This window comes from Megalops cyprinoides, chromosome 18, assembly GCF_013368585.1.
Source record: "Megalops cyprinoides isolate fMegCyp1 chromosome 18, fMegCyp1.pri, whole genome shotgun sequence".
Taxonomy (NCBI): domain Eukaryota; kingdom Metazoa; phylum Chordata; class Actinopteri; order Elopiformes; family Megalopidae; genus Megalops; species Megalops cyprinoides.
This window is the reverse complement of record NC_050600.1, coordinates 7527791-7555461: the sequence shown is the minus strand read 5'-3', so window position 1 is coordinate 7555461 and position 27671 is coordinate 7527791. Positions and strand designations below refer to the sequence as shown.

The window sequence follows — 27671 nt, the reverse complement described above, 5'->3', positions numbered from 1 at the left end:
GGAATTAATCACAGCGCTGGTGCTGATGTTTTCTTTGGGAATGTTGACAGCCTGACAGGCAAGGCACTCTGGTGACACAGAATCTCAGTGAAGTCAAGCATGAAAAAAGAGAGAGAGAGGAGAGAAGAAGAGAGGAGGAAGGAAAAAAAAATCACTTCACTGCTGTGACTGCCCCCTTTCTCTCTCTCTCCCTCTCCCTCTCTCTCCCTCTCTCTCTCTCTCTCCCTCATGCGCTCTTTCTCTCTCTCTCCCTCTCTCTCTCTCTCTCAGAACTTTTTTTTTTCTTTTTCTTTTTTTAAATGATTTTGAAAGAGAGGGAAAAACGCATTTTCAGTCTGGCTGGGATGCAGGAGTGTCGGAGCCCAGGGGCAGGAATGAGAGGCGTTTTGATTTAACCCAGCGGGGCCACCTCACTACACTGACACCCCATCACCGAGCCGCTGCCTCCACCGAACTCTCCACAAAGAGAGTGGGGGGGGGTTGCAAGGGAAGGACGCCCTCACTGTTGTTATTAACACTTGCAGTGTTTTTTCGAAACGCCACTGCCTCCGAAGCATGGCTGCGCTGAGACGCTCCGTGGCGGTGTGGAGCAGCCTCCTGGCGCTCTGCGTCCACCTGCGGCCGGCCGCCGCCTGGCCCGCCCTCCGGGAGCACCAGCCCTCTCACCTGAACCTGTCGGAGAGCGCCGAGAGCAAGGTGGAGCGCCTGGGCCAGACGTTCAAGCGCAACGTGCGCCTGCTGCGGGAGAAGAGCCGCAGCCTGGACCTGGTCTTCCTGGTGGACGAGTCGTCCAGCGTGGGCAGCGCCAACTTCCTCAGCGAGCTGCGCTTCGTGCGCAAGCTGCTGTCCGACTTCCCCGTGGTGCCCTCGGCCACCCGCGTGGCCCTCGTCACCTTCTCCTCCAAGACGCACGTGCTGGCGCGCGTGGACCACATCTCCGCCCCGCGCTCGCACCACCACAAGTGCTCCCTCTTCAACCAGGAGATCCCCGCCATCACCTACCGCGGAGGGGGCACCTACACCAAGGGAGCCTTCCAGCAAGCTGCGGTGAGGCTGACTCCGCCTGCTTCCTCTCGTACCTGTGTGTGTGTGCGTGTGTGTGTGTGTTTGTGTGTGTGTGTGTGTGTGCGTGTATGTATGTGCCTGTGCGTGTGTGTATGTGTGCATTTTTGTGTGTGTGTGTGTTTGTGTGTGTGTGTGTATATATGTATGTGCCTGTGCGTGTGTGTGTGTGTGTCTGCATGTGTGTGTGTGTGTGCGTATGTGCGCACATGTGTGTGTGTGCATATGTGTGTGTGTGCACTTAAGTGTGTGTGGCATGTATGTGTGGTGTGTGAGTGTCTGTGTGTATGTTAAAGCCTCTGTGTATGGTAATGTTTTTGGCTGCTTACTGTTCCCCTTGTAAATACCGGCAGCACAGAGCAATCGTCAGGGTGTTGGGCTGTGAGGGTCACCCTCAGCCCTGATGTGCAACTATGCTACTTGAGTCCTGAAAAAGGCTCCTGATTTCAGGAAATAATCTAACGGTATTTACATGCTGCTCAAAGTGGATTGTGTGGACACTGTAAGTGAGGGACATTTTTTCCACTGAGGAGGCTAAAAAAGAAAAAATAAGAATAGCTGTAGTTTGTGAGTGTGTGAATGTAAGTGTGAACACAATGGACAGGGAAGGATGAGTTTACACAGTGGAGATCTTCATAAAGGGCCACTGTGTTCCTGCTCTGTGCAGACAGCTCGGGGGACTTGCCGGTAGAGCTGCACACCCTTATCTGCAGTGATAGGATAACGGCAAATTCCATTCATTTAATGGTAGAATGAGGGTTTTTTTGGCTGTTTATCTGCACTGGGAAGCATGTATGGGAAGGGGGTCCTGGAGGGTTAGATCTGTGGTCTGTTTTCTATTGATTTGAGGGACTGTCAGATGAAGGGGTTGGTTGAGTGTCCATGACGGTCTCACTCCACCCCCCCCCATCTGTGTCATCCGTCTCTGTCTGCAACCATCTCGTGGAGGCAGGGGGGTTTCTCAGAGCTGTTTTCAGACCAGGGAGCTGTTCGCAGAGCAGAAAGCTGCTATTGAGGCAGGGAGCTGTTTGCAGAGCGGAGAGCAGTTCCCTAATTGGAGAGCCGTTCTTACCACAGAAAGTTGTTATTCGAGCAGGGACCTGTTCTTAGAGGAGTGAGCTGTTCCGCAGTCAGAGAACTGATCTCTGGCAGAGAGCTGTTCCCTAATCAATGGGCTGCTCTTTGACCAGAGCGCTGTTCTATAGTAGTATAGTCAGAGGGCTTCCTTACTGTAACTTTGATATGTGTTTTGCTGAAATAATTTTTAAGGGCAGTTTTACGCATCTTTTTATCAATTAGTGACCATTGTTGTTCAACCACTGTTTTTTTTGTTAACATTTAGATGAGGTGTGATTAAGTGCAGCAAAGCTACAAGCATGCTGAACACTGATAGCTCACAGAATCTGACAAAGTCGGACAGGCTTTTATGATCTGTGCTGGATTCCCACACGCTGTCACCACACAGGCTCTCTGTGATTTAAAGCGTTATCTCTGCTCTTCTTTATGCTGTTTCAGCTACTTGGCCTTTTTTTATTATTATTACTCACAACGCATACCGTAGCGTCTTTAAGCACTTACACAATAGATCCTGTAACGATAATCCACAAAGCTCTCCCCGTGTCTCAAGGCTCTGGATGGAAGCACGTATTCCTGTCGTTAATCATATTCGCAATAAAAAATGGGGTATTTTTGTTCATTTGGCCGGCCTCGCTCTTGTAAGCGATGAAGAAATCTGGAACCCCGAAGGGATGTCGCTCTTCCAGGCGAGCATCTGGCCTGAAGCGTCGTCTTTGGCAGCCAGGATGCATGCAGAGGTTAGCTGGCTGTCGGTGACTGCACGGCACATGTAACAAGCAGAGGGGCCCCGGCACTGCCGGTACCTGCAGACAGGAACCATCTCGGAGCTGGTGCTTTTAGAAGTGCTCCCCCTTTGCCAGGGACTGCTTCATCTCTTTTTCTGTTCCTTCCCTGGAATTTAGTAGAAGGAAAAAAGACTGTGACGGCATGGAGAAGTGGTGCTGTGGGTCAGGGTTTTCCTCCTTTTTTTGTGGGATGAGTTAACACAGGATTCCTACAGTAGCTAGAGTCTGTATAATCACCAAACCTAATTTGGTACTGTAAAAATGCATGGGAGAAGCAGGCTCTAATACGTTCTAATGCACTAATTTTGCTGTTTCGTTTCCCTTCTTTCCTGCCGTTGGCAGTACGCCACGGATTAGACTTTGTTGTGGATCGTTAGAGATTGCCTGGACTCACCTCATTAAGATTACACTCCCCTGCTTAGCTGTGGGAAACGGTCCAGCACTGTGCTGGGAAGAAAGTGCTTCCTTCCCTCACTGTAGCAAATGAAAAAGAAAATACCTCCAACCCTTTAGACGCTCGCTGGAACCTTGACTCAGACGCACATGGAATATGTGTCTGCGATGAAAGCCAGGATCCACACCGCAACGTATTCAAAATGTTTCCTGGCCGCGTAAGAACTGGTCTGCCTCTTCTTAAGGACACGCTCGGAGTGCCCCGACACAGAGGAGATGAGCCCTCGACTGTCCTGTTTTTTTAATGCAGTGGAGATCCTCATCGGATCTGATCAGCGATTTCCCTGTCCGGCTTTATGGGACTGCAGGCGTGACGGAACCCAGCGTGCCATTAGAATGACCTCATGTCAGTGCACAGCGTTGTCGGAGTGTTGCAGGAATGTTGCGGGAATATTATGAGTTAGCTGGCTGCTGGTTTGGTCTGAGGACTGAGACGAAAGACACAGCCCTGCCTAACCATCCGTGAAGACTCAAACAGGTGTAGCCATTGCTCCCCGATAGTGATAGACAGACTCCCATTCACTGCATCACGCTTCCTTACCTTCAAACCCCAGTCCGTCCATGGACACACACACACACACACACACACACACACGCTGAGAACAGCTGCTTCTTCTCCCAGCTTTCTCCCCTCCTGGCCTGTAGATACATGTGGGTAATACGGGGGGTGGAAGGAGTGTAGGTCTTGCATAATATTTGACTTTCCTTCTGGACGTGCCCCCCCCCCCCCCCCCCCCCCCCCCCCCCCACACACACACACACACACACACACACACACACCAGCACCCATCCTCCCTAACTGCCCCCAATAGAAATTCCAGAGCAATCCCTTTAAATGCCATTGACCCTTTGACGATTTATGATGGGGGCAACTGGAGGGAGAGCAGGCCTGTCACTACGCTATGACGGATTGCCATTAAAATGTTTAATATTGTTTTCACAAACCTCCATTATTTAACAAATTATTTTTGTGCTGTACAAAATGTTCGTCACCGGGAGGCCACAAAAACCACCCCCTTCCTGTTTCTTAATTAGACCTTAGTCTTAGAAAATCTGTGCTTTTGCTGTATTTTGATCCTGTATGTCACTCTTTTTTTTTTTACAGAGGATGCAGATAAGTAATGTCAACATCTTATGCACTTCCATTTTCTTACTGAATCACAAAGAAAATATGATGCGAATGGAAAAGTCCCTAGATGCGAGAAGGGAAGTGAATGGGTGAAGTGTCTTTAATATACAGCACGGTTCTTAGTTCATTTGAAGGCAGTGATAATATGTGCTGATGGATGAGCTGAATATGCCTCTATGTGGCATAGGGCTGCATTGTGCTAAGGCTTGACTAAACAGAATACAAAGGAAGAAGCAGGGTGCTGTAATCTGGAGAAAGTTTGAGGTGTTGACAGCGGCTTGTCTGTGTAAAAATTAAAAAAAAAAAATTTAAAATACAGAAAGTATGTTTTTATGCAATATTTTAGTGAAAAATAACCTCATATTAGTATATTATACTATATGGTATATTAACATATTATTATATCAAAGCGGTAATAATTCATGTATTTGTAGAATTATGCAGTGTGGAACTGGTAATAATTTCTGTGTTTGAAATTTTGTGTGCATTGAAACGTACCATGGATTTCCCGTAGTATAGGTTTATCGTGTCTTCCTGTAAAGGGGGATTATGTGGAGAGACGCTGTCAGGGCACAGTGATAGCTCTCTGATACCGCCGGGACCCTCTCTGTCTGAGCTCCTCGGATCTGTTGTTCTTCAGATTAGCACCAGCGCTATCAAAGGCCTGTACGAAAAGCAGAGAGAGCAGATGGCATCTCTTTGGTCTCGCTCCTCAGGGACTGCAGCGATTAAAAAAAAACGGGATTCTGTTTCTCCTTTCGCCCTCCCCCGTCCTCCCTCTGTTTTTCTTTCTAATAAGGATTGATGGGAGTGATCGATGTGGGCGAGGATGCAATCCCAGCAAACCCTGAGGGCGTCCTGGAGGGCGCCTGCCTTTTAATCGCCCTGCGCGCCAGTCTTGTGGAAACAAAAGTAGATTTCTGTGGAAAACATGATGCGCCGGCGAAAAAGAGCCGGGCTACGTTACGATTTTTTGTCCGTGGGCGTTAACCCTAAAGTTATTTAAAGAATTTCAGCATTAGGCCGAAGGTAGTCAGTGCTGTTACCAGCTTAGCTTAGTTCACCCGCAAACTTTTGAGCTCAGAACCCAAAACTGCAACGCCTTTGCCAAGCGCCATTTCCAGCGTACTGCAAAGGTACAGTATGTTTGAACTTTCCTCTCTCTGGAAACCAGATGCATGCAGTCCCTCCCCTATGCAGAGCAGAGCAGAACTGTGTGCTGGCCTGTGTATTTTTGTGGAAGGTTTTCCGAACGTCAGGCTGTGGTCGGAACGTTGTCAGGACATTATGATGTAATATTGCACACAGCAAGTGAAAACAGCACCCCTTGCAGGTTAGCTGCAGTGGCAGTGTCTGGTGAGGATCAGGAGGAAATATGCCTAACCCCCCCCCATCCCACCCCACATCCCTCCCCCCCTCCGGTTCTCTTTCTTTCTCCTCCCTTTCCATCTCTCTCTTGCTCTCTTTCTCCCAGATGTCCAACTCCCCCAGCGTAGCTGACAACCTCCAATTCTGCAGGCAAGGAAGGGTCTCCCATTAAAAAAAGATCTATGTTCGCACAGAAATCGACAGCCTGCTGGTGAAGCCAGTTAGGCAACCCCATCCCACAGAGCGCTCTCCTCTTTCAGGTGTTTTTCAGCCTCTGGCTGAGCTGCCAGTGGTTACTCCATCGTAGAGCTCTGACCACAGCGTGGATCTGAGCAGATTTTAGTGTGGATAGGGTCAGACGTTTAATCTGAGAGTCATAGTGTCCCCTGGGTTGGGGGTGCGATCTGCATGGTGTTTAAAATCTTTGTTGCCCTGCGGAGTGTGAGCCCGGAAGCCTCTTGTCTCGGCGGGCGCAGCGGGAGGTATGAGACCCGTGCAGCGTGCTGTTTTTGTGCTGTCAAGCCACCTGCCGCACTTCTGAGAAGGGGCAGAGGTGAAGAGGTGCCGGTTTCATTCGCAGAAATGTGGGGCTGAAGGGGCCAGGTTAACCAAGTTCAGCAAGGATTGATACCCCCTTGTCTGTCGGTTCTGTCTGCCTGTGTTAGTCTGCTGGTCTGTATGGCTGTCTACGGCTGTTTAGAATGGGTTTCTGGAAAATGACAAAGCACATCTGCAGTGTGCATGACACTTTGTACCACAATGCTATTGCAAAACGCAATCCTCACACACCCCTGCGCATTTACGTGGTGCTGGCTGTGTGGATGTCAGCGCTCATGTGGAGCAGCAGTGAGGGGCACTAGGCTCATCAGCGGAAAGGTGATTTGGAGCACCGTAGTTTCCCCAGTGAAAAGGTGTGCGAGCCACACAGTCTTAAGTTTAGTAAGCTAATGTAACCCAGTTTCAAAAAGACAGTCGCAGCAGTGAAGGAAACATGTGAAAGTCACCCCTGGAATCGTGTGGAATTCGGGCTCATCTCCCTGGGAGTCATGGTGCCTGTTTGTAAGATAATAATGAATGTTCGGCCTGTGGCGGTGTCAGGCGGGACACGTGCAGGGTGAGGGCGTTCTGTGAGCTCAGCTCCCTGTATCTCGCAGAGGGTAAACAACATGTTCCGGAACAATATGGATTCCGGAAGTCCCATCCGGTTCTTGGCAGCTTTGTGTTCCTCGAAGTAGAAACAACCAAGCTTACATGAAAGGAGAATAAATCTTTTCAGAAAACTTCACAACTTTTGTCTCAATTTTTCACGCATCAGCCCTCCCAGAGCTCCGGCCTGCGGTCCCGGAGAGGGATTCAACCAGACAGATTTTCCTCGGGAAGGCAATTACTGGCGATGGGAAAGGCAATACTTTAATTAGAGTCGGTCTAGCTGGAGTGGGGAGAGGCGTAGCTCCGGTTCTCTTCCTCGTTCTCCACCCCTGACTGCTCTGCATGGGAAATGGCTCCCCGGGTTTCACGGGTGTTGTAAAGGCTCGAACAGTGAGCTCCGTGTGATTTGACGGTGACATATCTGGAAGGGCGAGACCCGCTGCGAGGAGCAGTCTGATTGGCTCCCTAGGCTCTCCGTGTGGAAGCCCCCGGTCGAGCGAACACAGCGGCCTGTAAACGCCAGCCGGGGGCGGGGAGCTGAAGCGACGCTCCCAGAACGGCACAGATCTGGTTACAGCCCCATTAGCGACTGTGGCGGGGAGCGATCTCGTGTTACGCTGGGCCTTTGAAATGTGCAGCTATGGTCTTTCCGCGCGACACGGCCCTGCCCTCTGAGTCACACTGTCCGGGCCGGGCTCTACCCGGCGTCCGCCGTCACTCTTTCCTGTCGCGGTGGCACGAGCCGTGCTCCGCTCCTGCGAGGCGCGGCGCCTAACGATGCCAAACGGGCGTGTGGTTTAGCGCCAATGCCAGGACCGGGCCACCCTGCTTCCGAACGGCCACCGGCTGTCCTCGAGACTCACCCCTTCCGCGTGAAAACAGCTTCTGTGCTCAACCAGCGGTGTGTCCTTTCAGATCAATTACCCTGCCCAGTCTCTCGATTTGAGGCCCCAGTTTACATTCACATTGTGTCATTTGGCAGGCTCTTTCATCCAGAGCGACTTAGGAAGCAAGAGCGCATACGGAAAACTGTGAATATTAAGGCCATATGAACTGTAGTATATTGTGAGAATGTCAGGCCACATCTGAACATGTGTCAGTACGTCATCCAGTGCTACAGTAACTGGTGCCATACTGAATGAGGATTAAGTGCTACAGTAATCAAATTTTCAACACTTAGTGTCAAAGTGCAATTATGCTAAAACCCTGCAGTAGTTCTGGGAGCCAGACTATAGTCTGTAGAGGCGGGTCTAGCTGAAACAGAGACCCGCCAGGATTATCAGACTAGGGTTGGCTACTACTGGGTTAATACATTACAGACTTACCCAGTTCTTCATGGTACACTGTAAAAAAGTCTAAGCTGTCATGGTAGTGCGGTATTGCCAAACATCATTGCTAATTTTTGTCATATTTGGTATGAGATGGAAGCTTTTTGTTTGACACACTGTGTCTGAGATTCCTACCGTGTATGTGTGAGGGAAGAGAGAGCAAGAAAGATTGTGTGTGTGTGTTTGTATGTATGTATGTGTGTGTGTGTGTGTGTGTGTGTGTGTGTGTGAGAGAGAGAGAGGTTTTTTTCAGCCTCTGACACAACAGAGACATTCACCACATTGCACTCTCACATCAGAGCACAGCACCTAATTGGCCCTGGCTTTCTCAGGAAAGCGGCCAGCGCATCACATCTCCCACGGCCCCCTGGGAAAAGAGGTGGATATGTTTCTGAGCCGTCTCCAGAAGGAATTATTCAACCGTTACTTTAAATCTGATGTTGCAATTTAAAGAGTGCCGTGCTCCTTTCCCTGTAAGAAAGGCATTTAAAAAGACCTCAGGATGTAAAAAAAAATGAGAGCAATCTAGAGTACCCTATGAAATGCAAATGGCAGCCAAGGTTGAAAACCCCCAAGATGATTATATGCACAAATGTAATTTTTCACATTGCTGGTGTCAGTGTTATGGACTGTTCTTCATTTTGTTCCTGAGCAGATATTGGTCTCCAGGGTAGGGGGGGGGGGTTTATGACTGCACCAAATCTGTAAAAAATGTTCTTGAAATATCCTGTACAAAAACCTCTACATGTTGGGAAGGAAGTCGGCAGCCTGTCTGGTTTTCAAGCTGAGTATCAAAATGTTACTTGCTGTTAGTTTTCCTAAGGCTTTTTATTTTTTTTTTTTCCTAGGCCTGGCCAGCTAAAGGGGGAGGGGGTGAGAGTCGCCAGGCCTCTCACTTAAAATACTTTCCTTTTCAACGCAACGCTTGTTCCGCTTCTGAAGTTCAAAGGGGGCAGAATGTCAGAGATCGGCGCTGTCGACACTGTGCTTCCGACTCTCCCGCTCACCTCTGTGGGGGCCGCCGTCTGCAGGGGGGCCCCCAGGAATCTCTCAGATAAGGAGGGTGCTGGGGGGGGGTCGCGTGTCAGAATTGTGGTGATGGGCGCCAAAGCTGCAGCACTCACTGAAGAAGAGCTGACAGAACCCCCCTCCCCCGAAGGATTCTTGTTTAATCCCGGTTGCAGTACTTTTATGCCATGTTTTTTTGCGAAAAGGACAGAGTTTAGTGAATGTTTCTCTCGGATGTTTTTCCCGTCGTTAAATAATTACAGGCACGCATCAGTTGCAAGAAATGAAGGGACTGACAAATACATTTAGAGAGGCTGAATCTCATAACTGAATGAGTGGTTTTGTACAGCATACTTTCCTCCTCTCATCAGACGTCCTCAAAGTGAGCCCACTTTCGTTTGGTGCAGAGGGTTTTTGGTTTGCCTGTGAATAACAGTGGATGCGCCTCAAAAATCAGTAAATATCTCAGATGGCACCCCTGCTTTTGCATTTCATTTGTTAATTGGATGTAAAATCCAAACTGGCCTCTGGTCAAAGTTCTCCTTTGCACTGATTGGCTAATATCGTGAAAGGGGATTTGATCTCCTCTGGTCTTCATGTTCGAGGCTTTAGTCACTTGGGTAATTAGTTACGCTGTTTTGATTTCAGCCCCCATAAACTTGTCCAGAGAAAAGGGGAAGGCCATAACATCATAACTTCAGTCAGTCAGATCCTAAATGAGGAATGCTGGCCAAAATCAAATCCCTGTGTGAATGCAGTACAGATCATTCACAACCACAATTTTTGGGCAAGACAAATATTTCACAATTACAATCACGGGTTTCGCAACATGAAGACATTCAAAACAAGCCCTTACCAGGCAACAGGTCATGCGCTCTATGTGTCATCGTTCATATCCCTTTTTCCCCCCCAAATTTAATGTAGCCCTCACAGTAAATTACACCACCCAAAACTGTCACTGGCATCTGTGACAGAGTAGCATGACAAATAACACCTCTGCTAATACTCTCAGCATTTCCTGAAAGAGAAAAAAAAGGTGTATGGACTGCAGCGTAGAGTACTGCAATGGAAAATGTGATCGCTCTGTTAAAACCACAACACACACAACCCCAGTTATGTGTCACTCATCGCGGAGGACCACAGGAGCCAGATTCACGCTGTTGTTCTGCCTGTCATGATAGCCGGCCGCTTTTTAGGTGGTCGCAATCAGCTCCAGATGAGAGGGATTGACCCGGCACATTCGCGTTGGCGCTTGCTGTAAGCCGACGGGCGGGCACAACTTCCCAACGAAAACACTTTGGGGGGGGGGGGGGACGACTTGAGGAGAGATTAGATCTCTGTAATGGAAGGGATCAGAATTGAGCCTGTCCTGAGCCCCCCAGTCCCCATCCCCCCCCCACCCCCCAGCTAACCCCCCCTGACATACCCCCACCCCCCACCGAATTCGAGACCGACCGTCTGACTCCTTTGCTCAGGTCACTGATATCCGCCCGGTGGGAGGGCGTTTGTGAAAACACACAGATTTGCGCTCATGCGTGGGGTGGGGGGAGCCTGGGCCGTCTACACTCAGCCTGGTGTTCCTGAAGCACGGGCGGTGTGTGTGTGTGATGGTCTGTCTGGCTGCTCTTCCTGTCCGAGTGACTTCTATTTGCCTCTTTTTCCTTTTCTTCTTGCACAGTAAAAACGCACGGCCATTGCAGAGCCCCCTTGCAGCACACTCCCCAGATCCCCTGTGTGGCTTTCATTTTTAACGTGCGCTGTTGTGCATTCATGGTAGTTATGGCATTATGCTAGTAATACACGCAGAAATGACACAATTTTTCTCAAGCGCCTCTGAGAGACAACTTTGCTGCCCATAGGGTACATCTTTCCTCTCCTTAGGAACCACTGGGCTTCAGTGATGGGCTCCAAAAATTGACTTTGGCTGTGTAATCCAACAATAGGCTTCTGTGGAGAGCTATCATGACAGGTTGATATGAGCTCTAGTAATGGGTCTCCAGTCTGTTATAAATTCAGCTACTGTGTCACATCTGAATGCTGTGCCTTTGCACTTAAACGCCTCATTTTGCAGCATTCCATTCCCCCGGCATTGCGCAATATTAAGGAATGGTTTTGATGCCTCTCTCTGTGAGAGCCTATGTGCGGCTCTGAGAGCACAATGTACTTCACATCCTCTCTGTGGAATTTGCCCATTTTCCCATTTCCTTTTCCCAGTCGTTAGTTTGATGTATTGTGTTTTGACAGGAATCGGTAAACCTACGCAGAGCGTGGTGCTTGGAGCAATCAGGCGAGCGCTCGCTCTATACGCGACACTTGCAGCACCTACAGCGCGTGTTGAACTTAAAGAGAACTCCGTCCTGGTTTAAAATATCACCTCTATGGATGATGGCATTCTTGTTAAAACAAACCTGACGGTCCTCTGGACTTTTGTGATGTTTTTGTAAGGTTAGGTTTAGACGGGAGCTGTCCTGCGCTTTATTTGATCTGAACACGTTTTCTGTTCACGGGAAAGGACCATGAGACGATTTCTAGTATCTGTCTTTTGATTGTTAACAAAGACTGTCAGACCAACGCCTTAGTGATTCAGATGCTTTTGTGGCTGGACCAAAACTTGAAAATTATTTGAGGAATTGCCGTTGGGCTAAGGGTGGGGGACTGAGGGGTGTGGACACAGACACATTAATAAAATGTTAAACACAAAGATAAACCTTACGTAAAATGCGTGCTCCCAAATATTGCTCAACAGCTTAAAAGCGGCAAAGGCTGACTCAAACAGACTGTCCTTTGATTGGGTTGTTCTTGTTATTCTTCTCGCCAAAGCCGGGAACAGACAGCATTTCAAAACAAGCATGTTCCGACTTCCGACAGAAAGCAGCGCCTCATTCCCGATGGGCGCGTCTTTCGTTTTGTCCTGAGGAATGCGTGAAACGAGACTTCTTTCTCACAGTTCGAAGCTATGCTGAGCAACAATATCAGGTCATCTTCCCTGATGACCCCTCAGTGATTTCTTCCTAATGACCCCGGCACGAGGCGGATGTTTCCTGCGGGCGTATTGAGAGCATGACTCCCAGCATGCACCAGTAAAATGCGGCTCTGTGTGTGTGTGTGTGTGGTAGCCTCCCTCAGATCAGGGCTCTTTGCAGAGCACTCTCACTGTGAGTAGATGAGCAGGTGTGCGATGGGGATTCCATCCACAGCTCCTGTGGGTACCTGCAGCCTCGAGGTGTTGATCAAAGCCCCGGGGGTTGCTGAGGGAGAAGGATTTAATATTTAGGGGTTTGTGTCGGGCGCACAGAGGCCTTTGATGAACAATAAACCTCAGTGTTGGCACAGTCTACAGCACCCTCCCCTTGCTCCATTAGACACGTCGAAAGGCCTCTGTCAGCTGGAAGGGTGTAGCTCTGGAAAGCGAGACGCCTTTCTGCAAATGTTACTCATGATGGTGTTTAAATGAAGCTGATAAGTGTGGCGTGTGCTCCATCTGCTCCCCCCCCCCCCTCTCCAAATCTGCCCGCTGTTATAATTACAGTCTGTTAAATATCTCCCTTGGATGTAGCACATGTGGAAGCTGTGAGATGTTGGAGCCAGAAACCCCTTTTTTTTTCTTTTTCTCAGGCTTTGGCATATATAATTTCAGATTTTTTTGTTCTCAGCCGCTTAGTAAGGAACCTGAGACTCAAACCCAGACAAGGGTGCAAAGACGCTAGTCTTACTGTTACTTTGGCATTTCATTTAACACCTTCCCAGAAATTGGTTGCGAGCATGCGCGACAGGAGCCCCCTGTCTCCGATTTAAACCCGTGACCCTCAGGTTTGGAGCCCGGCGCCCTGACCGCAGTAGCTCGTGCACGCGATGCGATGCAGAGTCTCTCTCCCTGTTTGTGTACTGTGGAAACCGCAGTCACACGCGTCCCGATTTGGCTGTGGACGGCACACATGGCGAGCAGACTGTCTCTCGGGCCGGTGGCACAGCGCGGCGGCCTCCCCTCGCTCTGCGACCGGCTGAGACGGGCAGCCGAAAATAAAACCTCAGAAAGGCCGCCCCGTAAAAGCGGAGGGTCTGATATATTTTTGCGTCTCCGTCTCTCTCTCCCCCCCACCCCCCCCCGTTAACTTCAGGAAAAAGGGGTCCGCATTGACATCACTGTGGTGGCGGCAGGCGAGGGAGAGGGTGACATTTTATATTAGCGGGTTACCAATAACGAAGTGAGGGTTGGTGTTTTTTTTTCTCGTTTTTGTTTTTCGCCGCCATCGACAGACAGCTGGGGCTGGGTGCAGCGAAACTGATGGGATCCAGCGCTCCCCTGGCTTTCAAAGATCAGAGGGGCCTGCCTTTTTCCCCCTGTGCCTGTAATTATGCCTCCCTGAGTGCCGGCTTGAAGCTCGGCCAATTAAGCAGTAAAGAGCCAATCCCCTCGCTCCTCGGCCCCCTGTCTCGGTCCCGTCTCGCACAAAGCCAAGGGCCGACCTAACCGTCTTTCATCCGCGGTGCCTAACTGCCTAACATTTGCTCATGAATATAGATTTGCTGTTGAATATTTACACCTTCAGAAACAAAGAGTGAAAGAAGTGCTGGACACCGTGCTCAGTGTTTCATTGAGCTTGGCAGTAGGGGGGGAAAAAGGACTAGATTCTATCTTGGAAGGGCAGATGCTGATATCTGTTCACGTACCCATCTCTGTAAATCTTCTCTACCACAATCACCAGTGTACATACCAGACGGGACAACAAGGGTCGATCCTTGGCATGTGTGACTATGTTGTGTACAAAGCAACAGAAAACGAGGTCAGATCAATTGGGCAGAGCAGGTGGATGTGTATGCAGAGCTGAGAGAGAAAGAGCTCTGAACATGTGCAGTAACATGTCCTTCAGGATCAGCCAGACAAGTGAAAAACTGGGTTTTTTTTTATTTAATGTCCATTGTAATTATAAGGAGCCGGTAGTTACTTCAGTTAAATTTAGTGCTGGATGTAAAAAAGCATTCTAATATGCAGTTGCATGCACACATGAAAGGGTTTCATTCCAGTGCTGCCGGTGGCTTGCGCTGGAGCTGCTGAGGGAGTGGTAATTACATTTGTAGCAGGGTTATTTTCTTACCTCCTAACTCCCTGCTGTAAATTTGTATAAGAGTAAGCACCTGGCTGTATTCCAGATTTGTACCCTACATCCTTGGCGGTTTGCTCCTTATGAATTGAATTCAAACAAACATAGTGTACTACATATGGAGATTACAGTACGAGGCAGCCCCTTTGAGTGAGTCACAGGGTTTGTGTTTTATATGCGGTCAGGCAAACTCAGGAAACTCTTCGCTTACTTCCGAGGGATCCTGCCTGCTCAGGCCTCAGTCCGCCCCACAGCTCACATACACTGAGCACTCCTCCAGAGCGGCCTGCTGTGTGGCATAGTGGTAAAGGCGCTGGCCTAGCGACCAGAGGGGAGCTGGTTACATTACATTATTACATTATTGTCATTTATTAGATTACAGTAGGTTACAGTTTTTTTACATGTTATCCATTTATACAGCTGGATATTTACATGTTTTCGCATACATATTTTTAAGGCAGTTGTGGCCTTGCCCAAAGGTACGACAGCAGTGCCCCAGCGGGGAATCAAACCCGCAACCTTTTAGTTACAAGTCCTGCTCCTTACCCGCTATGCTACACTGCCCACCTTTTGGTTCCAAGCCCAGGAGGGGCAGTCCCATAAAACCCCCTTTGGAAAGATGCATCAATAAAGTACCTCGGTAAAGGTGCCTCAGTAAGCTGTAAGAAAACGTTAGGCTATGTTATCAGGGTGCCTACCAAGATGGTACATAATCTTGCAGTTAGCGCTGAGTGAGCCCCAGTACCGCTGACTAATGTAAAAAACGCATGTTCCTGTTTTCAGCAAATCCTGAGGCACTCGCGGCAGAACGCCACCAAGGTGATCTTCCTCATCACGGACGGGTACTCCAACGGCGGGGACCCGCGGCCCGTGGCGGCTTCGCTGCGCGCCCTCGGCGTGGAGATCTTCACCTTCGGGATCTGGCAGGGCAACATCCGCGAGCTCAACGACATGGCCTCCCACCCCAAGGAGGAGCACTGCTACCTGGTGCACAACTTCGCCGAGTTCGAGGCCCTGGCCCGACGCGCCCTGCACGAAGGTGAGGGGGTGCCCCCCCCCGTATCGAAACGTCACTCGGGGCTCAAAGGGCATCAGGGCCACTATGGGCTCACTTAAACTAGAGATCAGACAGTCGCAACCTCCTTGAAGGGAACAAGCAACAAGTGAGCCATTTTACCAAATACAACACAGATCCTTAAGAGTAACATACACACTTATTACATAAGTGTTACATAAGTTGGACATGCAGGATATACATTCATGCCCAAATTCATTCGCCATATTCTTCCCAATGCATGTGCTTGAGACACCATATGGCTTCTATTGGTTTATAAAAATGGCAGAATGTAGTTGTCATGAACAGTATATTCTTGTGCATATTGGATAAATTGAAAAAGAACTAGCCTTAAGCACTACCATCCTTTTGTTTCATTGTAGGGTATACGCTCAGTTACAGTAAGACTTTAGAGTAAGGAAACAGAGTCCATCCTGCTGTGGCCAAGGTGAGAAAACACAGCAAAACACAAAAATTCAGCAAATTACAGTGTGACTGAATTCTGCGCTCCAGTCTCAACTCTTAATTTTAATGCTTCTTAATTCTGTGGAAGCAAAGTATAGCGGCCAGGCAGTCGTTAGGGTGAAAACGCAGAGGAACGTTCTTGGAACGGTTTTCGAATCGTCCGTTTTGGAAATCACCGCAATGAATCACGAAAGGAGCACAGAAATGATCAAGGCTGTAAGAGGGTAAATTGATCCAAAGTTCCATCCCACAGGGTGATAAATTTCTTCGGTCTTAAGCTGTAAAATAATAATAAAAAAAAACTTCTTATGCTGAATGATATCAAGTCTGCCGTCTCACCCTGATATTCCTGCTCCAAGTCAAACTTGGCCTGAGTGGTGTAGTGTGCTGGCATCCTCATCTGGGGAAAGAAAAATCTGACCTGCTCTCTCCTGACACTCTCTTGACGCTCTAGGAATTTGCACTCTAGTGATACTCCCTCTGAATTCTAGTGATGCTCTCTGCACTCTGGTGAGGCTCTTTCTGCATTCTGTTGATGTTCTCTTTGTGCTCTGGTGATGTTCTCTCTGCACTCAAGTAATGTTCTGTCAATGTTCTAGCAACGTTCTCTCAACACTCTAGCGCTGGTGTCTCAGCGCTCTGCCCTCCCCCCGCAGACCTCCTCCCACCGCCCTCTCACCCGCACTCATCCGTCTCCGCGTTCCTGTCCCCAGATCTCCCGACCGGGAGCTACATCCAGGAGGACCTGTCCCGCTGCTCGGCGCTGTGCGAGGCCGGTCGGGACTGCTGCGACCTGATGGCCAGCTGCAAGTGCGGAACGCACACGGGCCAATACGACTGCATCTGCGAGAAGGGCTACTACGGCAAGGGCCTGCAGCACGAGTGCACAGGTACAGCGCCCCCCGCTGGGTAACGGGAAACCTGTCGCGGTGACACCACCCCCACGCCCGCCGCTTTAGCGCGTCAGCTCAGCCTCTTACCTGGTCTGTTCAACTGGGTTCTTTAGCATCTGGTGTCGGTTTGTGTGCGTTGTGTGTGTGTGTGTGTGTGTGTATGTATTGTAAGTGTGTGTGTGTCTGTGTGTGACTTTGTGTGTGTGTGCATATTTATGTACTCTGTGTGTGCATGCTACAGTGGTGCCTTGGAGTTTGTGGGATGCTGTCGAAACATGTCCTTGGTGCAGTTTGAGTGCCAGTGAGGATCGCTGTGTGTGACCAGCAGGCTGGCGTTTTAGCCTGCTGCTGTATAGTGCTGTGTCTGTATTCTCAAGCAAATTGGTTCTCCTGGATTTCACATGAACTGAAGTCTGACTAAGCCAGTATTAGTCCGGTGGTATACGTGATTTCCATGGCGTGGAAGAGTTTACGTCTGTAAGTGTTAGTTTTCACCTTAATCTGCACCGGCGGTGTGTTTGTGTGCTGAAAGTGCACCAATCCCTCAAGGGGCACGCATTCTTTCCTTACTCCACTCAGCAAACAAACAGAAAATTGTCTGTAACCGACTTTCTGTTGGCAAATATACTGTCGGACTCCTGTTTTCTTTTACTTTATGTTCAGGTCTCAAGGTTTGTTCAGGAATTGATATGGCAGACAAGCCTCAGAGGCAAAACAAATTAAGTTTGTGTTGTTCCAAAGCAAACTCACTCATTGAATGCGTCCACACAGGGTGTCCAGGGTGCTCCTTGGGTGGGAACAGGGTGTCTTCATTGCCTTCACAGTTCTGCTTAGTGTAAGGGAAACCAACAAATATACCTTCTAAATATTTTAGACAACAGACTGTGCCTCTACCTAAATGAGCTTATGAGCTCTCTACTGTGAGTGACTTTTGACCCCTGTAAAATAATTCTGAAATATCAAACACGTTGAGTCTTGCACAGGCTGTGTCTAACAGGATGTAATATGTGTTTAGCAATTAAAATGGGTATGTAATGACCCGAATAGCAGATTGAGCAGATTCAAGATTCAAGGAAATTATACTTTTGTTCCCAAACTGAAAGAGAACTGGGGTTTGCTCAGTGCCAAAACTGATAATTTAATTTTGACCTGTGCTTTTCAAGGAATATTAAAAAAACAGACCAGATTGTTCCTTGGAATTATGTAATGTGCTTTTACAGTAATACTACAAATTGTTGATTTGGTTATTGCCAAAATAAGCCTGAATTGACCTGTAGGCATAACAGCTTTCTCAAATACACGTAAAAAAAGAGACAGAAAGTGTCTGGACACGTTGAACCAAAGAACGCTCCAGCCAAGTATTTAATCAGTGGGTTCCAAAAAAGAGGTAGGGTTTGTGATTGTTGGAGAGTAAAAAGTCCACAGAAAGAAAAACAAACTGAGGTAACCTAGCGTGTGCTGACTGACAACTGAATTGACCATCAGACACATTTGTAACACACTGTATCTGTCTGGGATGGGGAGTGATTTGAAGTGTGATGTGGTGATAAAGTATTGCAGTTTTTTTTAGGAGTGAATGGTCCTAATCATCCATCAGGAGGTCATCTGAGTGAACGTTTCAGTACATCACAGTAAGATATCATTGAGTTCTGGCTTCCTCTGTCTTTGCACTAATTATCAAATAATTCTTTAATTATTGGCAGGGAGGATATTCCATTGGTGTTGTTGCTCATTGTAAGAAGCCACATGATAGAACTCCGCAGACCAATGAGAGTGAGCGCAGACGGGGGTTCACTAGCTTTGTCCCTTGACAGCCTGCTTTCAGTTGGAATCGTGCTGAATCGTGATTTGTGTAGCTCACCTCACTCAGTGAGCCGATTTTCCAGCAAGCCCCGCAAAGCGTTTGATCGCTGAACTACATCAACTTAAAAAGTAACGGAAATTGTTTTTTTTTTTTTAATTCTCCATTCCACAGAATTGGTGATGGGCGACGTAGTACTAAGCAACTGCTATGGCGCTCTCACTGTGATATACTGCATATTTTTCCTTTCATGCACTGCTCTGCCAGAGCAGTGTCCTAAGCCAACTGTCCCCTGGCTTCTGTTTTCTATTATCTTGTTCTGCTCTATGATCCCGTTTGGCCCTGGGTCAGCCGTGTTATTTGAATTAGGAGAAGAATCCCTGTTCTCCGGTTTGGCTGGCTCTCGGCAGTCTGAACAGCAGAGAGATTCCCGTCTTCATATTAGCCATTTACAGACTCAGTGTAGCTTGGCCCGGAGGGAGATATAATCTTTTGTTGATCCAATTCACCAGGGATTTTTCTTCCCCCCCCACCCCCCCATTCATTATACATTCCAGATCACCCCTGCACACACACATACCCCACCCCCATTTCCAGTCCAAAACCGCGGGAACAACAGGGCAATTAATCTGAAATACAAGGGCAGCAGCCCAGAACAGGAATTATGTCACTGGACCGGTGAACAGATAAGGTCTAAACCCTGAAGGCGAGGCACTGCTGTTGTACCGCCGTGGAGACGCTGCTGTTGCACCGATGAGCGAGGCCCTTTAGTTCTGAGACGCTCCTGGAAAACATGAGCTGCATAAAAAGGGCAGCATGTAAAAGTGTAAGCAGCGCAGTCCACACCAGAGTAGGATACAGGCTAAGCAGATAAAAAAATAACCCTGCTGTCTCTGATGGATTCGGCAGGACATGTGCGTAGGCAGGTCGCTAATAATTTACATCTGCTTTTAATATGGTTCAGTGCGTAACAAGATTTCATGGCCAAAGAAGGTCTTATCACTTCATTCCATTTTGGTTAGTCATTTTGAGGGCAGTGAACCCAGAATAAGGGAGCGAGCAGGTTAATCCATGTTTTTGGCCTGCCTCAGTGCCCCGTACAACTCAAAACACAATGAGTGTAATAGTATTTCCATACACACCTCTTGAGAGGAAACCACAGTTTCTGGATATGTTCGTGTCTTTAGGTGATGACATTTGTTGCCCTTCTGTGCGTGAGCTGTTATACACATCTTCGATTTCGTTTCACTGCCAGAATCCCACCCAGTCGCGCCCCTATTGCACCTGCGAAAACATGTGGTATAGTTTTGTGTTTGTATCCTCATCCAAATTTAAAACCATCCTAGAGCCTCAGTTTCTGTTCAGCTCCCCATCTCCCTATCTTGCTTGTTCGAAGTGTAGGCGTGGGCCTTCCGCCCAGGTTCGACCCCAGTCGTGTCATCAGCTGACAGTGACGGGGAGCCCACAGAGGCGGAACAAACTGGCCTCATTCCGCCAGGGGTAGTGGTGGGTATTTCGGTAGGGGTCCCAGCCCCCTCCGCCATGGGCTGCAGAACCCTGTAATGGCTCGTGAGGCGCCTGGGAAGTCTCTCTGTGATGTTAGTGGGGATACACCCCTCCGTGATTATTTGTGTGCCTGGCTGTGGTGGACTGTGGGGCTTGCATCCCGAAAAATACCTGCCTGGGCCGCATCTGAGTGTATTGCAGACGCCTGGATCTAGCATGTGTGTAGCATGGGGGTGAAGAGGAGCTGAGTGCACAGTTCCAAAAGAGGGTGGAATGGGGGGGGAGAAAGCACAAAAACATAACCTCCATGGTACATTGGAGGGCAGAATAACAACAGCACCAGCTATCGGACTAACAGGAAGTCAGAAAGTCAAACACAGACACGGTATGGACGCGATTTTTTTTCCGGTATTATCAAAATTCCTGAAGCTGGAAGGAAGGAAGGAGAAAATCTTGCTGGTCTGTGTTAACGGGATTGTTTATTTGCTTGTCACGTTGGAATTTTTTTTTATTGCTACTCAACTCAAGCCTCAAAAGCACATAAGAGCAAGGGGGAGAGTGAGAGAGTGAGAGAGAGAAAGACAGAGTCCTGAGGTTTTGTGTCCTACAGACCACAGTGCTTCAGATCCGGCTGGATTGGATCAGATCGGATCGGATTGGCTTGGCTCTGCTTACCAGCGGTGCAGATCCTGCACATATGGGTCAGTGGCACTCGTGTTTCCGTGGCGATGTTGCCGGTAATTGGTGGCAGCTGGGACGTCTTTAGGGTTCTTACCGGGATCACAGTGGAAGCGGACACTGTTTATTTCCTTAACGTACACACTGTAAATATTTGCTCATGGTGGGATTGCTGGGATTCCAGGAGGACGCCGCAGGATGGGGGACGTAAATCCAGCCAGTGTGTAAAAGTGACAGGGAGAGAGGATTCTGCGAAATGTTGGAGAATTCTGGCGGAGGGTAAAAAAATGGTACTGTGCTTCACCCCAACCCCCCACCCCTCACCCCCCTGCTCCCCGTCCCTTTCCCCTCGTTTTTCTGCACAAAGAAAAAACTTACTGTAAACCGCAGATTGAGAAGGACACCCAGAAGAATGCGTGTGAACCCCGACCTTGCATTCGGTGCTACGGGTGCCGGGATAGCCCGGGCCCCAGCTGGAGTGTTTAAGAGGGCCGCAGGAGCGGTCAGGGAACAGCGGCTTGAACTTCCTCTCCTTCGCCCCCCCCCATGGCAGTGAGGAACACAATTAGTCTTGCAGATGTGAGAGCTGGTTCCAGTGGGCCCGGAGCCCACTTCTCTGCAGTGCGTTCACCCTGACCCATAGCGGCGCAGTGATCCACTCCTGATTTACGCCACCTCCTGCTCCCTCTCTCCTGTATCCCGTCTGTGGGGGTGGGTGGGGGGTGCGGACGGGGACCATTAGTTTTCAGACCACACTAACATTTATACTCGGCTTAAAAAAAAATAAAAAAGCTACTACTGTGATCACGACGCTGGTACCACATGGAAAAAAATTATAATTGTTTCATTCAATGAAACATTTACAGCTGGAACTGTGGAGCCAATAAAAAACTTTTTTTTTGCAGGTGGTAACTCTGATTTAGAAGAAATGGTATTTATATAATTCTAGGTACAGGTCAGATTTCAAACACGAAACCTCAAAGGAGGACCCCTGCGTGCCCCACACTGCAGGCTGCCAGCACCCAACACACTCTTGGGGTTGCTCATGGCAGGATGAGGTCAGGTGGGACACCCGCTCACCCCACTGATGATTCCAAAGGATGATTCCTTTGTGGCCTTCCATTAAAACCACAGTGGTCTGATTGTTCTCAGTAATGTTGTGCTGTGGTCTGTCAGCATATCCAGTGCACACACAAACTCTACAGGACACGCTATTCTATGGCAAAAAAACAATGAGGTTTTGCCTGGCAAATGTCTTTTAGTGCTGACCCTAATTTTTTAACTGGTGCAGTTGTGTTGTCGTGCTGACCGTGACCTGCTGCGGTTCACCTTTTTCCTGTACCAAATTACAACCATCAACTGTGTTTATTTAACCAAATGAAGCCTTTTCTGGGGAAAATAATGTGGAAGAAATACCAGGAGCTTGTCAAAGGAAGCAATACAATACATGTGTTTATTTTCATTAGAGATTTGCCATGAAAAACCCTGGACAAACATTAGTCTCGCAGCTTGTTGAGTTGTAGATGCTGGGTTATGAAAACCTCTCCGTGAATGATCTGTTCCTATATGAGTGATGGAACAGTATGCTTGACAGTGCAATCTTCTAAGAATATATGGCACTCGGCCCACTGAAACGGACTTTTAAAAATGTTAGAGTTGCTCAATATCTCCATCGATTTGGCAGCGGAGGGTAATATTTCAGATTCTCTGAGGATATCCGAGGTTAAGAGGGGCTTCCCATTCTTAAATTAATTGGGTAAGACTGACGGCAGTTTCTGGCGATTTATGAAAGATCTCATTGCAGATCCTACATTTCCTGTTGATGGATGTGATTAGCGTGGGCTTAACGATCGTTGGCATGTCCAGTCAATGGACGCGGTCTGTCTGGCCTGCCTCTGTGACCTCACAATGAGCCGGAGGGGCTGCCCTTTGACGTGTCGCCTCTCACTGTGGCCCTCCCTGAGGCTTGCACAAATAAATACAGCTAATATTAACTTACAACAGAGATTTGCTTAGAGACGATCCTCACTAAAATTGTATTAGTTTTCTGTCAGTGTCAGTTGAGAGAGGAAGAAGATGCTTCGATTTAAGATAAAATATTAGGGTGGGGGTTTAACTCCAATGCAAGCAACATATTGATCTAATCACAGCTGCTTGTTCCGTGATTTAGGGGTCTTAAGCAGCCATATCAGACAGAAACTGGGGTCTTTGGGCCAAAAAAGTAAGACATGAACTGAGTGAAGGAGTATCTGTGAGGCCTGCAAACAAAACATCACCATGCACTGTGAATTGCCCCTCTTTAAGAATCACATCCTGCAAAACGGAATCTATTGATCCTATGAATTAAATTATGTCAGAGCTTTTGTCGGAGCGCACAGGTTAAGTTGTGGCAGGGCTTGAATGGTGTTATGCTCACACTCACTGGTCTGGGAGTGTTGTGAGCCTGGTCTGACACTGCTGCGCGTTTAAATTGAATGGTTTTGCTGATGTTCTATTGTGACAGAAGTATGAACAGAAGTGTAAGAGCATCTGCTGAATGCATGTAATGTAATGTAATGTAATGTAAAAATGGGTGGGGGGAGGTCAAGGGCTTTATGTATGTTTGGCAAGACCCTGCAGTGCTCTTTTATGGGCACGCTGCTCTCAGCAGAGCCTGAGAGTGTGCAGATCGGACCAGGCGATCAGAAGGCTTACCCCTCAGGAGCTGGGCGGGATGCTGAGCTTATGAAACAGCCAGTAACTCCTAAGCCACAGTCCCAAAGTGACAATAGAACCACTCTATGACATTAACACTCCTCCCTCGCACCAGGCCCACTACGTCTCTGTTGTCAGCTACCAGCAGCCATAAAAGAGATTTACTTTATGGAGTGGTATAGGGTAGCCATTACACGCAGGAGAAACACCCCTTGTTAAATCTGCTCTAATTCCTGCTGTCAGCCCTGTGCGGGGGCTGGCTGAACAAGCCCAGCAGTGGCATATACAGTCAGTTATAAAACCACTGACTTGCCATGAAGCAGAGCTTGTGGGCCCAGATAGCGTTGGAGAATATCAGAATGATCCGGAAATCCACCCCCCCCCCCCCAACCAGGGCATCCAGCCACCAGATGAACTGAAATCTGGTAGCTGGGCTGAGGTGTTTTCTCTCAAGCTGTCGTTGATGTTTCTGAGACTCACACCACAGTCCTGTCCCGTGAGGAAGTTGTCAGTTTCTTTCTCCTCTCACTCTCTCTGCCTCCATGTCTCTCTATCTCTGTCTCTCTCCCTCTGTCTCGCTCTCTCTGTCTCTCTGTCTCTCTCTCTGTTTGTGTTTCTGTGTGAGGCTCCATGCTCGGGATTCTTCAGTTGGAGGTGATGATATGGAGGCGCACGCTTGGAGGCAGTGGACTCGGGGGGTTGGGGGGGGGGTATTCTGGAATTGAGCAGCTGCTCAGCGGAGCTAACTATCCCTCCTGCTGGCCCCTACCCACCTCTTTCCATCCAGGGGCCCCCATCAATCAGATGGCAATAGCCACAGGCAGAGTTACCCCCCCCCAACCCCCCCCCCCCCCCACACACACACACACACACACCCCCACCCCTGCCTCTGTCAGTGCCCCTTTTCTTAAAACAAGTACCCTCCCCAGGGACGGAAATATGGACCAAAGTAGAGGCACTTTGCTGTTTACCAGAAGCATGTGGTTTGTTTAGCCTGGGTTTAGCCTGAGTCATCGGGTCGGTGCCTTGTCAACACCACTCATTCCCAGACAACCAAAACACTACTCGAAAAGCTAGATGTGGGGAAAATATGTGCACGGAGCCTACCTGCGTGTTGAATGCGTGAAGAGGATGGATGTGGCGTTTTGAATCTTTCCACAGTTATTCAAGTATAAAACCACAATTGACTGTAAAGAGAGTAAGAGTTGTCTCCTCCCCACAAACACACCTATAAAATCCAACGAGAGTGCTTATTGGCAGCTTGTTTCCTGGCAATTATGGTGATTCATTGTTCTTACAGTTCCACAAAAGCTAAAGCCCTGTTTCAGACGGGCTGCTACACTGCTTTTGTACCCGGCCCTCGCTCTTGTTCCGCTGTGTGTTTCGCCATAGACTGCTACGGAGTCCAACTCAGTCCTGGAGTTGTCAGCTGCAGTTCACAAGGTGCTGGTCGATGAGAACGCACAAGTGTCTTTGAGCACCTGGAGTTTATCACGGTGAATTTCTGTTGACTGAGGTCTTTTTTTTTTTCCTTTGTTCTTTGAGAACAAAGCAGGACGCACTGGAAGCACTGAAGCCAGCTCTCTATCACCAGCCCTGCTCTCCAATGCACAGGGCTCAGGAAGTGGAAGGCGAGCCACCTTCATCACTCAGGTTCATTGACTGGGTGACTGAGCTGCTGTCCCTTGAACCCCGGGCTTCAGTAACTGGGGTGGGGGTGGGGGCTGTGCTGTCCCTCAGCTTTACATTACAGTACATCACATTATTGGCATTTTGTAGACGCTCTTATCCAGAGTAACTTACATAGATTACAATTTTTTTGTCTATATTATCCGTTTATACAGCTGGATATTTAGTGGGCCAATTCTGCATTAGGTACTTTGCCCAAGGGTACATTAGCAGTATCCCAGTGAGGAATTGAGCCAGAAAATTTCAGTTATGAGTCCTGCTCCTTAACCACTGTGCTACACTGCCACCCGCATCATATCCTGGAATACTACCTGGCATTCCAGGCAGAGGCACTGTGGGTCAAGGGCCTTGGTGACATCCCAGAAGCCTCTGTGTGGTGCTGTAGAAGAGTCAGGCCATTGGTGTCAGGGTTAGGGTGTCAGTGTTAATGTCTCTGCTAATAACACAAGTGGTATTCCCTCCCAGTCTTTTTCAGGATTCCGGAGTCTGACCTCTGACCTCTGATGGGAATGGGAAGTGCCTGGGTAGGGCGAGTGTTAGGGGGTCAGGGAGGATCTTGGACTGTTTCCTTTATTTACATATTACAACATCTGTAAATGAAGAACGCTTAGCCCAGCATTCAGGCAATGTTTTTCCTTAACTTTGACTCACAGTTAGAAGTAGAACTGGGCATCAGTCAACACTGGTCCCAAACTTTGACAGTGTTATTCTGGTTGATCACTGAACCTGCCAAATTGGGTTTGTAAAGAACAAAGTAACACAGGCATTCAATTGTCAAAGTTATGGGCAAATGTTGATTGAATCCAAGTGCTATGTTTTACTTTGCCAATGCAGTTCAGGGAGTTCAGTGATCATCAAAATGAAAGAAAAAAATGCATTTGCTTTGAAAAAGCATTCATTTGTAAGTAAAAGTTAAGGACAAATGCTTTATATACAGAGGTTAGGCACTGTTTGAATCTGTAAGAATTAGAGGATGTGTGCAAAGTTGGTCACATTATGTACTTATTAGGAGTTTATATTTTCTACACCATCTTCTTTTCCAAGTATGACTTTGATTAATTTATTCCACTTGCATAAAAACAGCTAACTCTTTCCACCCAGGTTGTATTGATCTGACAGGAGAGAGCAGCTTGCACGACAGCATGTGGTGCCATGTGTCCGTTACAGAAACAAGATGTCTCTGTCTCTCCCTGCACAAATACTTAAGGGTGCGTGTGAAATAATGTTGGGAATAAGTCTTGCGGTTTTCTTTTTCTTCAAAAAAGGAAGCGTGTGTCCAGATTGTTGTTTTTTTCCTTCACTCTCTGAAAGGGGAAGGATCAGAATAGTCCAGCGGAATCCTAGCAAGTGGCCAAGTGGTCAGAGGGATACCGGCACGGCCAGCCATTCCAGGCCGTAATTAGCCCTCCTTGCAGATTTATGTGTGACACTTTCAGACTTCACACAGTCCTCCTTTCTTTCATTGCCTTTTGAGGAAAAGGAAAGAAAAAAACAAAATCAAATAACAGGTTTTACTACTTCTGTGTCACTTCAGGAATGGGATCCCTGATGAGTGTCTCATTTTTAAAACAATGTCATCTCCCGGGGTCAACTTCTGTATTGTCCCTTCCCGGTAATTATGATTACCTGAATTTTTCTCTCCTTTAAATACGTTACAGCTTTAATGAAGTGTTTTTGAGTGATCATCAGCTGCATTTATTGGCAAGATTTTTCTAACCAGGATTCAGTTCTGCTCACCTGAAGATGGCCAGTTAACCCGAATTCATGACTTATCCCAGGGTGAATGGGCTCACTGTCAGTACATTGCACTACATTATTGTCATTTAGCAGATTCTCTTATCCGGAGTGACTTACATATTTTACAATTTGATCCATTGAAACAGCTGGATATTTACCGAGACAATTGTGAGTTAAGTACCTTGCTCAAGGGTACAGCAGCAGTGCGCCAGTGGGCAATCGGCAACCTTTCGGTTACGATCGCTGCTCCTTACCGCCATGCTACACTGCCACTCTCAAGTGGGAAGAGGACAGTTAATGAAAATGAGCTGGATTTCTGCAGGCCTCAGCATTTCCTCCTCTTTGTCTTGAGGACCCGTTGAACAGATGTGTGGAGCGAAGCTCCTGGATGCTCTTTCATTGTTTCTGCTGCTCGTTTCTTTTTCTTTACCGATAATAGAACGCAGCCCTTCTCGGCCGCGCGCGTGTCATTTGCAAGTTTGGCCGTCGGGTGCGCATTCCACACACCAGTAAACGACTTTCTCTCCACACAGCACAAAATACATCTGCAAACAGAGAATCTACAAAAGGTGTGAGTGCTTACAATAAACTATATCTAGTCGCAGCAAGTAAAACACCGACACTTAACCCTTTGTTGTCCTTGCACAGACTGCTGTTGAGTTTTACAGTACTGAAATGGTTTAATTGTAAGTT

At 48.2% G+C, this 27671-nt stretch overlaps 1 protein-coding gene across 1 annotated transcript in view; it reads left to right on the top strand.

Moving 5' to 3' along the window:
* Positions 1 to 555: 555 nt before the first annotated feature.
* The window catches only part of svep1 (sushi, von Willebrand factor type A, EGF and pentraxin domain containing 1), a 73301-nt gene continuing 46185 nt past the window's right edge, over positions 556 to 27671 (top strand). The window contains exons 1-3 of the mRNA XM_036551803.1: positions 556 to 1047; positions 15245 to 15500; positions 16694 to 16870. Coding sequence (XP_036407696.1) covers positions 556 to 1047; positions 15245 to 15500; positions 16694 to 16870 — 925 coding nt within the window. The remainder of the gene's footprint in view (positions 1048 to 15244; positions 15501 to 16693; positions 16871 to 27671) is intronic.